Raw genomic sequence first — 18039 nt, forward strand, 5'->3', positions numbered from 1 at the left:
ATCTGGATCATATTTTTCCTCGCTGCATCCCGTTAGTCCTTGTTTCATTTAGTCCTGGCTCTAACAAAACACTTTTTGTTAGAGAAAGTGTCAGACCAGTAGATAAAATTAGAGAAAAGTTAGAGAGAGAGAGAGAGAGACGTATAATGAACCTATCACAGTAGCTATTTTATTTATTTATTTATATGACAGGTAGAGAGAGAGCGAGAAAGGTCTTCCTTCCGTTGGTTCACTGCCCAAGTGGCTGCAACGGCTGGAGCTACGCCGTAACTACAATACTAGCATCACTTCATAAACATTCAGCTATTCTTAAGTATCATGATACAGATATTTGTTCACTGATTTTTTTGTTCTACAGTTTGAATCTAGATTAAAATAGTTTATAAATTGCAATTGGTTGATATGTCACTTACCTCTTGATCTGTAGCTTTCCCTTTCCATCGGCCAATCTCTTAGAATATATTTGAAGAAACTGGGTTATTCAGAGGGCATTTTACAGTATAGATTTTTGAGCAGGTCCCCATGGGAGTTTTTAACGTATTCTTGATCAGATTTGAATTTGGTTTGTGTTTGTGTGGCAGAAATACTCCATAGAGTATGATGTTATTCCATTACTACACTAATATAAATTATAGTTACATAGACGTATAACCAGATAAATCATGTCTGGGTATCTTTTTGTTATGCTAGCAACTTCTGAGTAGTTACAGGATGAAAATGGTGATACTAAAATTACTCATTGTTGGGGCCAGCATTGTGGCAAAGCAGGTTAAGCCCCTGCTTGTATGTTGACATCCCATACTGGAGCACTGGCTGCTCTGCTTCCAATCCAGCTCCATTAATGCACTGGGAAGGCAGCTGCAGAAGGCCCAAGTACTTTTGGGCCCCTGTCAGCCACATAGGAGACCCAGAATGAGTTCTAGGCTCCTGGCTTTGGCCTGGGCCCAATCTTAGCCATTGGTGACTATCTGGGGTGTAGACAGTAGCAGATGGAAGATTGATCTCTCTCTCACTTTCTCTGTTTCTGTGCTTTTCAAATAAATAGGTTGATAAACAGTTTGAGAATGCTAGGACAGGTACTCTTCTGGGTTGTCCATTGTCTTTGATTCTAATTCAGTTATTAATGTCAGTTATTTTTTTTCTGACTTTAGATAGAGTGGTAATAATGGCTTTTGGTTATTGTTTTTAGTGAACTGGGCCCCAGGTCAGAATAATCATTAAGAATTAAAATATATTCCTGCTTATATGAGGGAGCTTCAGAAAGATTATGGAAAAATAGAATTAAAAGACACTGCAGATCCCACAAACTTATTGAAGCCTCCTCTTATTTAGTAGAATTGCTCAATGGACAAAGAGCTCTGTTGAAATCAATAACTGGGGCCAGTGCCACCTGCAGTGCCAGCATCCCATAGGGGGGCTGGTTTGAGTCCTGCCTGCTCCACTTCCAATCCAGCTCTCTGCTATGGCCTGGGAAGGCAGTAGAAGATGGCCCAAGTCCTTGGGCCCCTTCACCCACGAGGGAGACTTGGAGGAAGCTTCTTGCTCCTGGCTTTGGATTGGCCCAGCTACAGCCATTGTGGCTAATTGGGGAGTGAACCAGCAGATAGAAAACCTCTCTCTCTCTCTCTGCCTCTCTTCTCTCTGTGTAACTCTGACTTTCAAATAAATAAATAAATCTTTTAAAAAATTAATAACTGCCATTGGGAGTGTCTGAGCTCTGACTTTTGGTTTAGGATTCATACAAGAGAATTTCAAAAAGTTTCTGGAGGGGCAGGTGTTTCCCACAGAGATGAAGATGCTATTGAGTTCAGTTCTTTTGCTTTCTTCCCAACTTCCTGCTAATAATGGGCACCCTTGGAGGCAGAAGTTGATAACTCTAATACTTGGGTCCCTTCCACTCACATGGGAGACCTAGACTAGACTGAGTTGCAGGCTCCTGGCTTTGACCTGGCCCGTCCCAGCCCTGGCTGTTGCAGGAACTGATGGATGGAAGACCTCTTAACTTTGTATCTCTGTCTCTTTGCCTTTCAAATAAAATAGTAAATAAAAGAAGTACTTATTTCTCGCCGGCGCCGCAGCTCACTAGGCTAATCCTCCGCCTTGCGGCGCCGGCACACCGGGTTCTAGTCCCGGTCGGGGCACCGGATTCTGTCCCGGTTGCCCCTCTTCCAGGCCAGCTCTCTGCTGTGGCCAGGAAGTGCAGTGGAGGAAGGCCCAAGTGCTTGGGCCCTGCACCCCATGGGAGACCAGGATAAGTACCTGGCTCCTGCCTTCGGATCAGCGTGGTGCGCCGGCCGCAGTGCGCTGGCCACGGTGGCCATTGGAGGTTGAACCAATGGCAAAGGAAGACCTTTCTCTCTGTCTCTCTCTCTCACTGTCCACTCTGCCTGTCAAAAAAAAAAACAAAAAAAGTACTTATTTCTTTCTGTCTCTCTCTCACTGTCTAACTCTGCCTGTCCAAAAAAAAAGAAAAAAAAAAAGTACTTATGTAGAAATGGAATCAAGTTAATACAGATTTTCTGTGAACTTTGAAACCAGTGTCTGCTTTCATGTTTTTATCTCTCAGCTGGATTATTCAGAACACTATGGAACACTGCCATGTGAGAAAGGCTCTCAAGAAACATCCTTGTTTCCTCTGTCCATGTGTGTCTCTTGACTGGTGATCCCACAGGCCTTTCATGATATGTTAATTTTGATTCATTTGAAGGATGATTTTGTACTGCTTTGAAGTGTCCTCTTCCAACTGAATTTTATATGCCAATAGATTGCATATTATATAAGGTCATCTCAGATGTATCCCAAATCCAGTAGTTCTTTCTGACTGTTTATGCATACTGTGATAAGGTAATTTGAAGAATGATTCTTTATGAAGCAGTTCTTGATTATTCTTATTTGTGCTTACAGTTACTCTTACTGAGTTGATCAGAATTTTAAAATACTATATAGAAATGAGTTTTGTGGTATAACACAGTTCACAAGGGCTCTGATGTGTTAAAAGTTAAGTTGCCCAAAAACTAGGCTACAGAAATGGATGACTTATTTGAGCATGTAGAATCTAGGATAGTTCATCTAGGATAGTTCATTTGGCTTTTTTTTTTTTTTTTTTTTTTTTTTTTTTTTTTTTTTTGGCAGGCAGAGTTAGAGAGAAAGGTCTTCCTTTTCTGTTGGTTCATCCCCCAAATGGCTGCCATGGCTGGCACGCTGTGCCGATCCGAAGCCAGGAGCCAGGTGCTTCCTCCTGGTCTCCCATGCGGGTGCAGGTCCCAAGCACTTGGGCCATCCTCCACTGCCTTTCCAGGCCACAGCAGAGAGCTGGACTGGAAGAGGAGCAACCGGGAAAGGATCCGGCGCCCCAACCAGGACTAGAACCTGGGGTGTCAGCACTACAGGCAGAGGATTAGCCTAGTGAGCTGTGGCGGCAGCCTTGTTTTTTGTTTTTAAAGCACATACTTCGAAGGGACACAGAATAGATTGAAATTAAATTGGTTTCGGGCCGGCGCCGCGGCTCACTAGGCTAATCCTCCACCTTGCGGCGCCGGCACCCCAGGTTCTAGTCCCGGTCAGGGCACCGGATTCTGTCCCGGTTGCCCCTCTTCCAGGCCAGCTCTCTGCTATGGCCAGGGAGTGCAGTGGAGGATGGCCCAAGTGCTTGGGCCCTGCACCCCATGGGAAACCAGGATAAGTACCTGGCTCCTGCCTTCGGATCAGCGCGGTGCGCTGGCCGCAGTGCGCCGGCCGCGGCGGCCATTGGAGGGTGAACCAACGGCAAAAGGAAGACCTTTCTCTCTCTCTCTCTTACTGTCCACTCTGCCTGTCAAAAAAAAAAATAAATAAATAAAAAATGAATTGGTTTCTTAAGTGCCTTCATTGGTTAAGAGAGCATGAGATTGCTAAACCGTTAATTTACAGCAAGTCTAAGACTTGGTGGCTAGCATTCAACCATGGTTGACACGTTTATGAAAACCTTAGCTGTTTAATTTTATTTATTTGAAAGGCATAGAGAGAGGGACAGAGACCTTCCATCTGGTGGTTGCTGTAACATTGAGGGATCAGGCCAGCCTAAGTCAGGAGTGGAAAATTTAGTCCAAGTCTCCCATGAGTGTAGCAGAGACCTAAGGACTTGAGCTATCATCTGTGCCTCCCAGGGTATGTATGAGCAAGAAAGCTAAGGTCAGCAACAGAGCTAGGACTTAATATAGAATGTGGGTGTCCTTAGTTGCAGTTTAACCACTGTGCCAAAAGCCTGCTGCCTATTGTACTTGTTTTAGCTATTTTGTAAATTAGAAGATGTAATTTTTGTCTTTAAGGGAAAATTATAGTCTTCTAAAAAAGTTATATGTTAATATTTGAAATAACATGTATCTGTCAGGTAACATGGCTTGAAGTAGGTAAATATATGTTCAGTTTAAAAATGGCGCTGTTTATGGGGTGGCTGTTGTGGCGTAATGGGTTGAGATGCCACTTAGACTACCCATATCCCATACCAGGATGCCTAGGATTGAGTCCCACTGCTCCTTTGGAGGCAGCATTCCTGTTAATGTGCCTGAGAGGTAGCACTTGAAAGTATTTGGGTCCCTGTCACCCACAGGAAAGACCAAGACTGACTTCCTTGCTTCTGGTTTCTTACTGGCCTACTCCTCAGATGTTGTGGACATTAGGGGAGTGGATCAGCAGATGGAAGATAGTGTGTTCTCTGTCACTCTCCCTTTCAAATAAATAATAAATGAATAAATAAATGATTTTAAGTGCTGTTTTGAATTACTACACTAAAGTTAGTTTAAAATACATAATATATATGTATATATATATATTTTTTCAAGATTTATTTATTTATTTGAAAGGCAGAGTTGGGGGCCAGGGAGAGGGGGAAAACAGAGAGATCTATCCACTAGTTCACTCTCCAAATGGCCGCAATAGCCAGGGCTGGGCAAGGCTGAAGTCGGGAACCAAGTGTCTCAAGCACTTGAACCATCTTCCACTGTTTCCTAGGAATGTTAGCAAGGAGCTAGATCAGAAACGAAGCACCTGGGACTTCAGCTGGCACTAATGGGATGCCGGTGTCACAGGCAAAGCCTTAACCCACTGATCCCCAGTCCCTATAACATATATATTTTGACAATGGACTTTGAGAGTTGGAAACACCTATTACTCATGTTAGCAACACAGTACATGTGAGTTGTAAAATATGTGCTGAGGCCGGCGCCGCGGCTCACTAGGCTAATCCTCCGCCTAGCGGCGCCGGCACACCAGGTTCTAGTCCCGGTTGGGGCGCCGGATTCTGTCCCGGTTGCCCCTCTTCCAGGCCAGCTCTCTGCTGTGGCCAGGGAGTGCAGTGGAGGGTGGCCCAGGTGCTTGTGCCCTGCACCCCATGGGAGACCAGGAAAAGCACCTGGCTCCTGGCTCCTGCCATCGGATCAGCGCGGTGCGCCGGCCGCGGCGGCCATTGGAGGGTGAACCAACGGCAAAGGAAGACCTTTCTCTCTGTCTCTCTCTCTCACTGTCCACTCTGCCTGTCAAAAAAAAAAAATATATATATATATGTGCTGAAGTTAATAATTTAGTAATAATTTAAACTTTACTAGAGATAATCTTTTCTCTTTTTTTTTCCCCTCAGGTGGAATGAACCTTACTTGTTGAATATCTCCTGATTACTGGTTGGATTCACTTGTAAAAGAATCATTTTCTCCTGTGTGGAAGCCACTTGGTGGCATATTTAATTACAAATCCAGGGATCACAAAGCTTTTTGATTTCCCAAAGGAGGGACATCGCACTATATCAGAGAAGCTTGACATCACAGCCAGGATGGTGCTGTCCCAGAGACAACGAGATGAACTGTAAGTTTCTATGTTTTGTGTGTGTGTGTGTTTTTTTTTAAATCTAGCAAGCAAACCTGACATGTAAGAGACAAAGTATTAAAGTACAGATTAAAAATATTTTTCCAGTATTCAAATATTGATTTGGGCAGTTTGGTCTGATTTTACAACTGGGTCTTAACTGACATGACATTATTTACCCATGTGACTTTATGTGTATAAGTTTAAAGCAAAACAAGTTAGTAAGAATGACTTTTATCCTAAGTTTTTTTTGTTTGTTTGTTTGTTTTTGACAGGCAGAGTGGACAGTGAGAGAGAGAGACAGAGAGAAAGGTCTTCCTTTGCCATTGGTTCACCCTGCAATGGCCGCCGCAGCCAGTATGCTGTGGCCGGCGCACCGCGCTGATCTGATGGCAGGAGCCAGGTGCTTCTCCTGGTCTCCCATAGGGTGCAGGGCCCAAGCACTTGGGCCATCCTCCACTGCACTCCCTGGCCACAGCAGAGAGCTGGCCTGGAAGAGGGGCAACTGGGACAGAATCCGGCGCCCCGACCGGGACTAGAACCCGGTGTGCTGGCGCCGCAAGGTGGGGGATTAGCCTAGTGAGCCGCGGCGCCGGCCCTAAGTTTTGTTTTTAATAAAGATTCTTTTTATTTATTTAATACGGCAGAGTTACAGAGAGAGAAAGAGATCTTCTGTCTGCTAGTTTGCTCCCTAAATAACTGCAATGGCTGGGGCTGGGGTATGCTGAGGCTAGGAGCTTGGAACTCCATCCAAGTCCCTCATGTTGGTGGCAGGGGCCTAAGCACTTGGGCCATCCTCCCCTTCTTTCCCAGACACATTAGAGGGAGCTGGATCTGAAATGGAATAGCTGGGGCTTGACCTGGTGCTCGTGTAGAATCCCGACTCCACAGGCAGCAGCTTAACCCACTGCACCACAACACTGGTCCCTAAGTTTGTTTTTGTTTTTAAAGATTTATTTTATTTATTTGAAAGGCAGAATTACAGAGAGAGAGAAAGAGAGAAAGAAAAAGATCTTCCATTTGCTGACTCACTCTCCAAATGGCCACAGTGGCTGGGGCTGGGCCAGGCTGAAGACAGGAGCCAGGAGTCCAAGTACTTGAGCCTTTGAGCCATCCTCCGCTGCTTTCCCTGGCACATGAGCAGTGCGCTGGATCAGAAGTGGAGCAGCCGGGATCCAGCTGGTACCCATATGGGTTGCCAGTGCTGCAAGCCTTGACTTTAACCTGCTGTATCACAGCACTAGCCCTCCTAAGCTTGTTTTTAAAAATATATTGTGTTGAATAGGATGTTGAGTGCTTTACTCTGGTAAATTTTGTATCTCAAATCCGTATTTTGTTATTGGCCATAACTTTTTTTCTGTCATCATCCAATGGCAGTTACAAGCTTTGAACTTTGAGAGGTGGCTAATATGACAGTTATCACAAACAAAATAATGAAAGATGCATGAAATTTTTTTGTTGTTGTTTAAAGATTTATTTATTTTTTTGAAAGGAAGAGTTACAGAGGGAGAGTCAGAAAGACTGTCCATCTGCTGGTTTACTCCCCAAATGGCTACAATGGCTAGAGCTAAATTAATCTAAAGCCAGGAGCTTCTTGGGGGGTCTTCCATGTGGTTGCAGGGGCCCAAGGACTTGGGCCATCTTCCATTGCTTTCCCTGGCCATAGCAGGGAGCTGGATTGAAAGTGGAGAAGCCGGGACTTGAATCAGCACCCATATGAGATGCCGGCACTGCAGGCAGTGGCTTAACTGTCTATGCCACAGTGCTGCCTACCCCCCGCCTTTTTTCTTTTCTTTCTTTCTTTCTTTTTTTCTTTTTTTTAAGATTTTATTTATGTATTTAGAAGGTAGAGTTAGAGAGAAAGGGAGAGATAGAGATAAAGGTCTTCCATTTACTGGTTCATTCCCCAAATGGCCACAATGGCCGGAGCTGGGCCGAATGGGAGCCTGGAGCTTCTTCTGGGTCTCTCACATGGGTGCAGGGCCCCAAGCAATTGGGCCATCTTCCACAGCTTTGCCTGGCACATCATCAGGGATCAGAAGAAGAGCTGCCAAGACACAAACCAGCATCCATATGGGATGTCGGTGCCCCAGTCACTGGCTTAACCCACTGCACCACGGTCTCTGTCTATATATATTTATATAAAATGTATATCTTACCAAATTTTCACCTGTTAACATTTTGTACCACTTGCTTTATCATCTGTTCTGTGGAGGTATGAGGGGTTATATTTTTCCTAAACCATCTGAGAATAAGTTTTATATATCAAAGATCTTTTCTCCTGGGTTCTTCAGTGTTCAATTTCTGAGAATAAGGATGTTCTTCAATAAAAGCACAGTACAACTAGCAATTACAGAAAATGGAATGTTGATGCTGTGCTTTTATATCTTGTATAATCCAGTATTTCAGTTGAGCTCCTAATATCCTTAATAGCATTTTTTTCCCCGTTCTATGCATGATACCTGATACAGGGTCAGGTATTCCATTTAATTACCTTGTCTGTAGTCATATTTAATCTGGAACGCTTCTTTAGCCTTTCTTTGTCTTTTACAACATTGATATTTTAAAAATTAAAATTAAATTTTTTTTTTTTTTACATTTTATTTGAAAGGCCAAGAGACAGAAAGACAGGAAAAATTTCCCTTTGTTCACTCTCCAGATGTCCACAACAGCCAGGATTGGGCTATGCCAAAGCCAGGTGCTAGGAACTCAGTCTGATCTCCCACATGGGTGGCAGGGACCCAAATACTTGAGCTGTCATCTGTTACTTCCTAGGGTACATGTTAATAGGAAGCTGGATTGGAAACAAAGGAGCCAGGACTCAAATCCAGCACTCCCATATGGGATGTGCATGTCTGAAGCTCTAACTTAACTGCTTTACCAAACACATGCCCCAACATTGATATATTTGTTTATATATATACACATATTTATAACATATTTTATATACATACAATATATGTATGTATATATGTTTTATATATATGTATATAAAACAGTTCTCATAATGCGATTTAGGTTATTCATTCTTGGCCAGAATATTTTAAGTATTCAGAGTGTTACATCTATTTGTATATAATGCTCACTGGCCACTCACTGATAATGTTAGGTTGGTTTTTTGGTGTTTTGTTTTGTTTTGTTTTGTTTTTGTTTTTTTGGACAGTGAGAGAGAGAGACAGACAAAGGTCTTCCTTTTGCCATTGGTTCACCCTCCAATGGCTGCCGCGGCTTGCATGCTGCGGCCGGTGCACCGCGCTGATCTGATGGCAGGAGCCAGGTACTTCTCCTGGTCTCCCATGGGTGCAGGGCCCAAGCACTTGGGCCATCCTCCACTGCACTCCCTGGCCACAGCAGAGAGCTGGCCTGGAAGGAGGGCAACCGGGACAGAATCCGGCACCCCGACCGGGACTAGAACCCGGTGTGCCGGCGCCGCAAGGTGGAGGATTAACCTAGTGAGCCGCGGCGCCGGCCAATGTTAGTTTTTATCCCTCAGTCAAGATACATGATTTTCCCTCTGTATTAGTTATTGTAATTTCCCCAAATAACAAATAAGTAGTAGGAGGCACTTTAAGACCACACGAATATTTTTGTTTTCCAATGATACTTCCCATTGAGTTTAATATCCATTGATTGTTGTTCCTTACTACAGTGGTTACAGATGATGCTTTTTTAATACCACCACTCATTCTATTTACAGACAGAGAGAGAGAGAGAGACAGAGAGAAAGGTCTTCCTTCTGCTGGTTCACTCCCGAAATGGCCACAACGGCCAGAGTACGCCGATCCAAAGCCAGGAGCCAGGTGCTTCCTCCTGGTCTCCCATGCCGGTGCCAGAGGCCCAAGCAAATGGGCCATCCTCCACTGCCTTCCCGGGCCACAGCGGAGAGCTGGCCTGGAAGAGGGGCATCCAGGAGTAGAACCCTGCGCCCATATGTGATGCTGGCGCTGCAGGCAGAGGATTTACCTAGTGAGTCACGGCGCCGGCCCCTCCTGTTTACGTTTCACTATTGGTATGAACTTAAAGCCTCACATTTGCCGTAGCTTATTCTTATTATTGCGCTGCTTGAACTGTCCTAGATTGGCCCTATAGTAGGCCTTTTTTTTTTTTTAATAAAGATTTATTTATTTATTTGAAAGGCAGAGTTAAAGAGAGGCAGAGGCAGAGAAAGAAAGGTCTTCCCATCCTCTGGTTCACTCCCCAAATGGCCATGATGGCCATAGGTAGGCTGATCCGAAGCCAGGAGCCAGGAACTTCTCGGTCTCCCACATGGGAGCAGGGGCCCAAAGACTTGGCCCGTCTTCTGCTGCTGCTTTCCCAGGCCATAGCAGAGAGTTGGATTGGAAGTGGAGCAGCCGGGACTCGAACCAGAACCCATATGGAATGCCAGTACTGCAGGCAGCAGCTTTACCTGCTAAGCTACAGTGCTGGCCCCATAGACCTAGCATTTGGCTCTGGTGTACTCTTTAGTCATTTTTTGGGAAGCATTTCCTTATTTTCTAGCATAAAAAGATGTTCCAGTCTCATTATACTTGTCCTCGCTGAAATCTAGATAGAATCAACCTTTTTTTTTTTTTTTTTTGACAGGCAGAGTTAGAGAGAAAGGTCTTCCTTCTGTTGGTTCACCTCCTCCCACATGGCCGCTATGGCTGGCACACTGCACCAATCCAAAGCCAGGAGCCAGGTGCTTCCTCCTGGTCTCCCATGTGGGTGTAGGGCCCAAGCACTTGGGCCATCCTCCACTGCCTTCCCTGGCCACAGCAGAGAGCTGGCCTGGAAGAGGGGCAACTGGGACAGAACCAGCGTCCCAACCAGGACCAGAACCTGGAGTACCAGCACCGCAGGCAGAGGATTAGCCTAGTGAGCCGCGGTGCCGGCCAAAATCAGCCATTTCTTTTTTTTTTTTTTTTTTATATAATTTTTTTTTTTTTTGACAGGCAGAGTGGACAGTGAGAGAGAGAGACAGAGAGAAAGGTCTTCCTTTGCCGTTGGTTCACCCTCCAATGGCCGCCGCGGCCAGCGCGCTGCGGCCGGCGCAACTCGCTGATCCGATGGCAGGAGCCAGGAGCCAGGTGCTTTTCCTGGTCTCCCATGGGGTGCAGGGCCCAAGCACCTGGGCCATCCTCCACTGCACTCCCTGGCCACAGCAGAGGGCTGGCCTGGAAGAGGGGCAACCGGGACAGAATCCGGCGCCCCGACCGGGACTAGAACCCGGTGTGCCGGCGCCGCAAGGCGGAGGATTAGCCTAGTGAGCCGCGGCGCCGGCCCAAAATCAGCCATTTCTACAACAAATCTTGATCCTTGTAAAATACCCTTTCTAGGGGCCGGTGCTGTGGCATAGCAGGTAAAGCCACCGCCTGCAGTGCTGGCATCCCGGTTCCGAGTCTCGGTTGCTCCACTTCCTATCCAGCTCTCTGCTATGGCCTGAGAAAGCAGTAGAAGATGGCCCAAGCCCTTGGGCCTCTGTACCCACATGTGGGACCTGGAGGAAGCTCCTGCCTTCAGATCAGCACAGCTCCGTCCGTTGCAGCTGATTGGGGAGTGGACCTGTGGATGGAAGACCTCTCTCTCTCTCTGCCTCTCCTTCTCTCTGTGTAACTCTGACTTTCAAGTACAATAAATAAATCTTTAAAAAAAAAATACCCTTTCTAAACACATGTAGCAACTAGGTGTCATGTATTGAAAAACTATGTCTTTTCCTTATTTCCTTTAGAGCTATGCTGTATGCTTGGGAGACCCTTACTAGTCATGATTACATAAAGATTTCTTTTTCTGTTTATTTGAAAGTCACAGAAACAGAGAGACATACCTGCCATCCACAGATTCAGTCCCCAGATGCCTGCAACAACTGGGGCTGGACTGGTCCAGGCCCAAGCTAGGAGCCAGGAACTTAGTCTAGGGCTGTTGTGGATGCCTGGGACCCAAGTACGTGACCCATCACCTGCTACTTCCCTCAGCACACATTAGCAGGAAGCAGGAAGCAGGAAGCAGGAGCAGAGCCAGGACTTGCACACAAGTGCTCTGATGTGTGATGTAGTTTAACCACTATGCCAAATGCCTGCCCTTCATTTTAATTTGTTTGAGACATTTTATGTTTTCGTGTCTTTTCAGTAACGTCTTAGCCATCTGCAGTTTGTGTTTGTTGATTATGAGCAAGGAATCCAACTGCTTTTTCTCTGAATTGTTACATAACATTTGTTGAGTACTTGTTTCCTCATTAATCTGAAAGCACCTTTTTTTCCCTTGGGATTTATTTATTTACTTGAAAGGCAGAGTTACAGAGAGGGAGAGGCAGAGAGAGAAGTCTTCCATCCACTGGTTCACTCCCCCAAATGGCTGCAATGGCCAGGGCTGGGCCAGGCCTAAGCAAGGAGCCAGGAATTTCATTCAGGTCTCTTACATGGGTGCAGGGGTCCCAGCACTTGGGCCATTTTCTGCTGCTTTCCAGGTGCATGAGCGGGGAGCTGGATTGGAAATGGAGCGTCCGGGACTTGAACTGGCTCCATATGGGATGCTGCAGCTTAACCCACTATGCTACAGTGCTGGCCCCTGAAAGCACCTTCTTATCAGGCAAAACTTCAGTGCTTTCAGAAGCCAGAAAAACATTGTTTTGATTATTGTAGCTTATAGTTTCAATATCAGGTGATAAATTCCTCTGATGATTTGTTCTAAAAAACTTTCTTGCTTCTATAAAATTTATGTTCTTCTAGATCAGGAGTGAGGAATGTTTTTCTGCCAAGGGCCATTTGGGTATATGTAGTGTCATTTGCAGGCCATACAAAATTGTCAACTTGAAAATTAGCCTGTGGGCTGGCATTGTTGGCACAGTGGTTAAGCACAGTGGCTGCAGCACAGGCACCAGCGAGCTCGAACTGCTCTGCTTCCGATCCAGCTCCCTGCTCATGCACCTGGGAAAGAAGTGGAGGATGGCCCAAGTGCTTGGACCCCAGCACCCATATGGGAGACCCAGATGAAGCTCTTGTCTTCTGTCCGTCCATCCCCAGCCATTGTGGCTATTTGGGGTGTGAAGATTGCTCTTTCTCTGTCTCTCTCTCTCCTTCTTTCTCTAATTTTGCCTTTCAAACAAATAAATAAAATAAATCTTTTTTAAAAGAAAAATTAACCCACCATAGATTTATTTAATTTTGAGTCCTCTGTCTGGTTGCCTTGACAAGACCAAACCAAATGATTTCATTAGCCTCATGTGACCCACAGGTTGAATGTTCCCCACCTCTGTTCTAGATAAATTTTAAAATCATTAGTCCTAACATAGTCATTTGGAATTGACAGTTAAATAATTTGGAGGAGAATACCATACACCCCTTGTCACATTCTACCCCTTCCACCTTTCCCCCAGTTTATCTTGTTACTCTGTACATTTCTTACAGTTGATGAACCAGTGTTAATAGATTATTTTTAGATAAAGTCCATAGTTTACATTAGGTTTCACTTGTATTATATAATTCTGTGGATTTTAGTAAATACATCATGTTAGATATCCACCATTATAGTATCATACAGAATAATTTCACTGCCTTAAAATCTCCTGAATTCTGGGGTCAGCGTTGTGGCGTAGCAGGTAAAAGCTACCCCCTGCAATGTTTGCACCCCATATGGGTGCTGGTTCATATCCTAGCTGCTACGCGTCTGAGCCAGCTCTTTGGTAATGACCTTGGAAAGCAGGAGAAGTTGGCCTGAGTAGACTCCTGCTACCCACATGGGAGACCTTAAGACTCTTGGCTTAGTCCTGGCTGTTGCAGTCATCTGAGGAGTGAACCAGTGGGTGGAAGATTATCTCTGTGTAATGGAGTTGAGTGAGATAACAAATAGTTTTTTGTTTGTTTTTTTTTAAGATTTATTTATTTATTGGGGGCAGTGCTGTGGCATAGCAGGTAAAGCTGCCGCCTGCAGTGCTGGCATTCTATATGGGTGCTGGTTCGAGTCCCAGCTGCTCCACTTCCAATCCAACTCTCTGCTATGGCCTGGGATAGCAGTAGAAGGTGACCCAAGTCCTTGGGCCCCTGCACCCACATGGGAGACCCAGAAGAAGCTCCTGGCTTCGGATCAGCATGGCTCTGGCTGTTGTGGCCATCTGCGAAGTGAACTAGTGGATTGAAGACCTCCCTCTCCCTCCCCCTCTTTCCCTCTTTCTCTCTCTCTGCCTTTCAAATAAATAAATAAATTAGATTATTATTTGAAAGGCAGAGTTACAGAGAGGCAGAAAGAGAAGTCTTCCATCTGCTGGTTCACTCCCAAAATGGCCACAACGGCCAGAGCTGGGCTGATCTGATGCCAGCAGCCAGGAGCTTCTTCCAGGACTCCCACACAGGTGCAGGGGCCCAAGGACTTGGCCCATCTTCCATTGCTTTCCCAGGCCATAGCAGAGAGCTGGATTGAAAGTGGGCAGCTGGGACTTGAACTGGCACCTGTATGGGATGCTGACATACTGCAGGTGGGGGCTTTACCTGCTATGCCACAGCACCAGCCATGATGACAAATAGTTTTAAGGCTTAGTTTAAGATTTGGGCACTTCTAGTCTGAGTTAGGATCTATAATAAGTATTGAATGATGTTTAAATCTTTAGTGACCCAATTTTAAAATAGGTATTTCTTAACTCCTTTTTAGATCTTCGGGCTCAGTTTAATTGAAGAATATTCTGAGACTACAGGTTGATGTATTTAGTAATTATTTGCACTAATTGTGTGAATTTAGGATTTTATTAATACTGGACAGTGAAAGTACAGTACATAAATGAACTGGCTGCCAAGGTTGAAATGAGACTGTAACTAATTCATTACCTCAGTTGCAAATGTTTATAAAAACACTTTATTGACTCTGAAGTAAATATGCATGAAAACATTGCTTTTATCAAACTTCCGTGTTGAGGTTGTATTTTTAAACTTTAAAGTTTGGTGATAATCAAACCTGTAATTATACTAAAGTAATTCAGAAAGTTAATGGACAGTGCAATGTGTTTGGGGTGAGTGAGTTGGCACAGTGGTTAAGGTGCCACTTAACCAATATCATAGGGCAGAGTATCATAGTGCATCCCCTATTGAAGTGCCTGGCATTAAGTCCTAGCTCCTTTCCTGATTCCAGCTCCTGCTTATATGCACCCTGGGAGGCAGAAGGTGATGATTCAAATAGTTGGGTCTTTGCCACTCATGGAACACCTGTTACTGAGTTTCTGGCCTTGGCCTGGCCCAGTTCCAGCCATTTTGGGCATTTCGGGGGGTGAACCAGCAGATGGAAGAATTTTCTCTCTCATCAAATAAGTTACTTTTTTAAAAATATAAGTTTATCTTGGTGTATAACTTTTTGAAAATATACATTTTATAATTATACAGTTTTCATGTATTTTTTATTTTTTTATTTGACAGAGTTAGAGAGACAGAGAGAAAGGTCTTCCTTCCATTGGTTCACCCCCCAATGACCACTACGGCTGGAGCTATGCCGATCTGAAGCCAGAAGCCAGGTGCTTCTTCCTGGTTTCCCATGCGGGTGCAGGGGCCCACGCACTTGGGCCATCCTTACGCCTATACAAGATGCCAGCGCCACAGGCGGAGGATTAACCAAATGAGTCATGCGCCAGCCCCCAGTTTTCATGTATTATTGAAAAATATTTGCACTGACATATAACCCATAATTCTAATTTCATTTATCAGTGCCCATAGAGTGGTTATTAATATTTCTAATTATTGCCTTAAGCCAAAAGATTATGGGCTTTCTGGGTGTTCAAAGTAAGATAAAAGTGTTGTTTGTTATTTAATTTTTGTTCTTTGAAATGCTTCATATGGTAGAATTCATCATCATCATTCTATATTAGAGGAGTACTCATCATTTTCCTGTTAATGTTAGACTTGTCAAAACAATAAGCCAGTAAATAAAAACATATACTTCATTGGGGAATTTGAGCCAAACTTAGGAAATTGCTGTTTGTTCCAACAAATATATTCTAACATTTGTTGATAAGAGTGAAAAACAGATATCTTTAATGATAAGCAAGATATGGCTATCAGTGTCAAATTGTTGACTTTTTGTAAAATACATACAAAGCCCTTTAATTGTGCCATATCACAAATTTTACTGGAAGATTTGCCAGTATTCTTGAGGGCTATATTAGAAGAAAAGACACATGGTTGAAGAAGGCAAAAAAAAAAAAAAAAAAAAAAAAAGAATTGAGGGACTTAATATGGCAAAATAGCTGCTGTTTTCTGTATGAGTTTGGAGGTCAGGTGATCCATTTACTTTTAGAATGAGGGAAAGGGGTTAGGGCCAAGTAAATGATTTATCAAGTGGCACTGCATGGCAACCATATATTACAGCTTTACCCATACTAATTCTAAAAATATAAGGCCATTATTAGTGTTGTAGATTATTGAATATATTTCTGTCCAGTGGAAAGTAAGACTGTATTCCATGGACAGATAGAACCTGTATCTATCCAAGTAGTTTTAGAAAGTTTGCTGTGAAAGTGACCTGAAACCTGTAGGTTCTTTACCTCTGTTTTTCAGTGTTGACTCCCGGTTTAGTGGTCTTTGTTTAGTCGCTATCTCCTCTTATTTTCCAGTGTCAATTTCAGTAAATAGGCCTTTTAAAAATAATACTTTGAGGGGCTGGTGCTGTGGTGTAGCAGGTAAAGCCGCACCTGCAGTGCTGGCATCCCATATGGACGTCGATTCGAGTCCAGGCTGCTCCACTTCTGATCCAGCTCCCTGCTATGGCCTGGGAAAGCAGTAGAAGATGGCCCAGGTTGTTGGGCCCCTGAACTGTGTGGGAGACCTGGAGGAAGCTCCTGACTCCTGGCTTCAGATCAGAGCAGCTCCAGCCGTTGCGGCCAACTGGGTAGTGAACCAGCAGATGGAAGACCTCTCTCTCTCTGCCTCGCCTTCTCTTTTTGTTTAACTGTGCCTTTCAAATGAATAAATATTTAAAAATTAAAAAAAAAAAAAAAAAGAATACTTTGAAGGGCCTGATGGTGGGGTGTAGCAGATTAAACCAGCACTTGTAATGCTGGTGCCCCTTCAGTCCTGACTGCTCTGCTTCCCATTCAGCTTCCTGATAATGTGGCTGGGAAAGCAGTAGAAGATGGCTCAAGTGCATGAATCCCTGCCACCCAGTGGAAGACCTGGATGAAACTGGTTTCAGTGTGACTCAGCCCTAGCTGTTGTGGCCATTTAGGGAGTGCAGGATGGGAAGATGGGTTGATTTATCTCTCCCTGTCTTTATAACTTTGCCTGCCAAATAAATAAAAATGAATCTTAAAAAATCAATAATATTTTCATTAAATGACTTTTTCTTGCTTTGAAAGCCCTTAATAATCTGTTTCTATCCCATCTTTTTAGCCATTTCTCATCATTTTTAAAGATTTATTTATTTATTTGAAAGAGTTACAGAGACAGGAAAAGACACAGAGGGATCTTCCATCTGCTGGTTCATACCCCAGACAACCACAGTGGCCAGCGCTGGGCCAGACCAAAGCCCAGAGCTTCATCCAGATCTCCTACATGGGTGGCAGGGGCCTAAATACTTGGGCCATAACCTGCTGCTTATCTTAGAACATTAGTAAGGAGCTGGATCAGAAGTGGAGCACCTGGAACACGAGCCAACCAGTGTCTGTGGGAAGCCAGCATCTCAGGCATTGGCTTTACCCCCTGTGCCACAACACTGGGTCCCTATTTCTCATTATCTTAATGCCACCTCATTTCTTATATTTTTATCTGTTATTTAGGATTGCTTTTTGAATAATCTTTAGTAATAACATTGATTATACATATCCTTGTCTTGAGTTAATGAAAATCTTTCTTGTGTTTTATTATTCATTAACTGTTAAATGTATTGCTTGAAGGTTTGAGAGATTTCTGTTATCTAAGTTAACGAGCATTCTTAACAAAGACCCTTCCATTATTAAGGAATGTTTTACTTATTTTTTTAATTTATTTTATTTGTTTGAAAGAGTTAGAGAGAGGGAGAGACAGAAATCTTCCATCTGCTGATTGACTCTCCAGATGGCTACAGTGGCTAGAACTGGGCCACTCTGGAGCCAGAAGCTTCTTCTGGGTCTCCTTTGTGGATGCAGGGACCCAAGGACTTGGGCCATCTTCTGCTGCTTTCCCAGGCACATTAGCAGGAAGCTAGATTAGAAGTGGAGCAGCTGAGACTTGAACTGGCACCCGTATGGGATGCCAGTCCCGCAGTTGGCAGCTT

The 18039-nt window shown here is 44.2% G+C and overlaps 1 protein-coding gene across 10 annotated transcripts in view; it reads left to right on the top strand.

The window, feature by feature from the left end:
- PAFAH1B1 (platelet activating factor acetylhydrolase 1b regulatory subunit 1) overlaps positions 1-18039 on the top strand; it is an 86873-nt gene that overhangs the window by 37635 nt on the left and 31199 nt on the right. For all 10 annotated transcript variants that reach the window (XM_051824538.2, XM_070061214.1, XM_070061215.1 and 7 more), the window contains one exon: positions 5615-5835. In XM_051824538.2, coding sequence (XP_051680498.1) covers positions 5804-5835 — 32 coding nt within the window. In that variant the 5' untranslated portion in view covers positions 5615-5803. The remainder of the gene's footprint in view (positions 1-5614; positions 5836-18039) is intronic.

The sequence above is a fragment of the Oryctolagus cuniculus genome, chromosome 17 (genome assembly GCF_964237555.1).
Source record: "Oryctolagus cuniculus chromosome 17, mOryCun1.1, whole genome shotgun sequence".
Lineage (NCBI taxonomy): Eukaryota > Metazoa > Chordata > Mammalia > Lagomorpha > Leporidae > Oryctolagus > Oryctolagus cuniculus.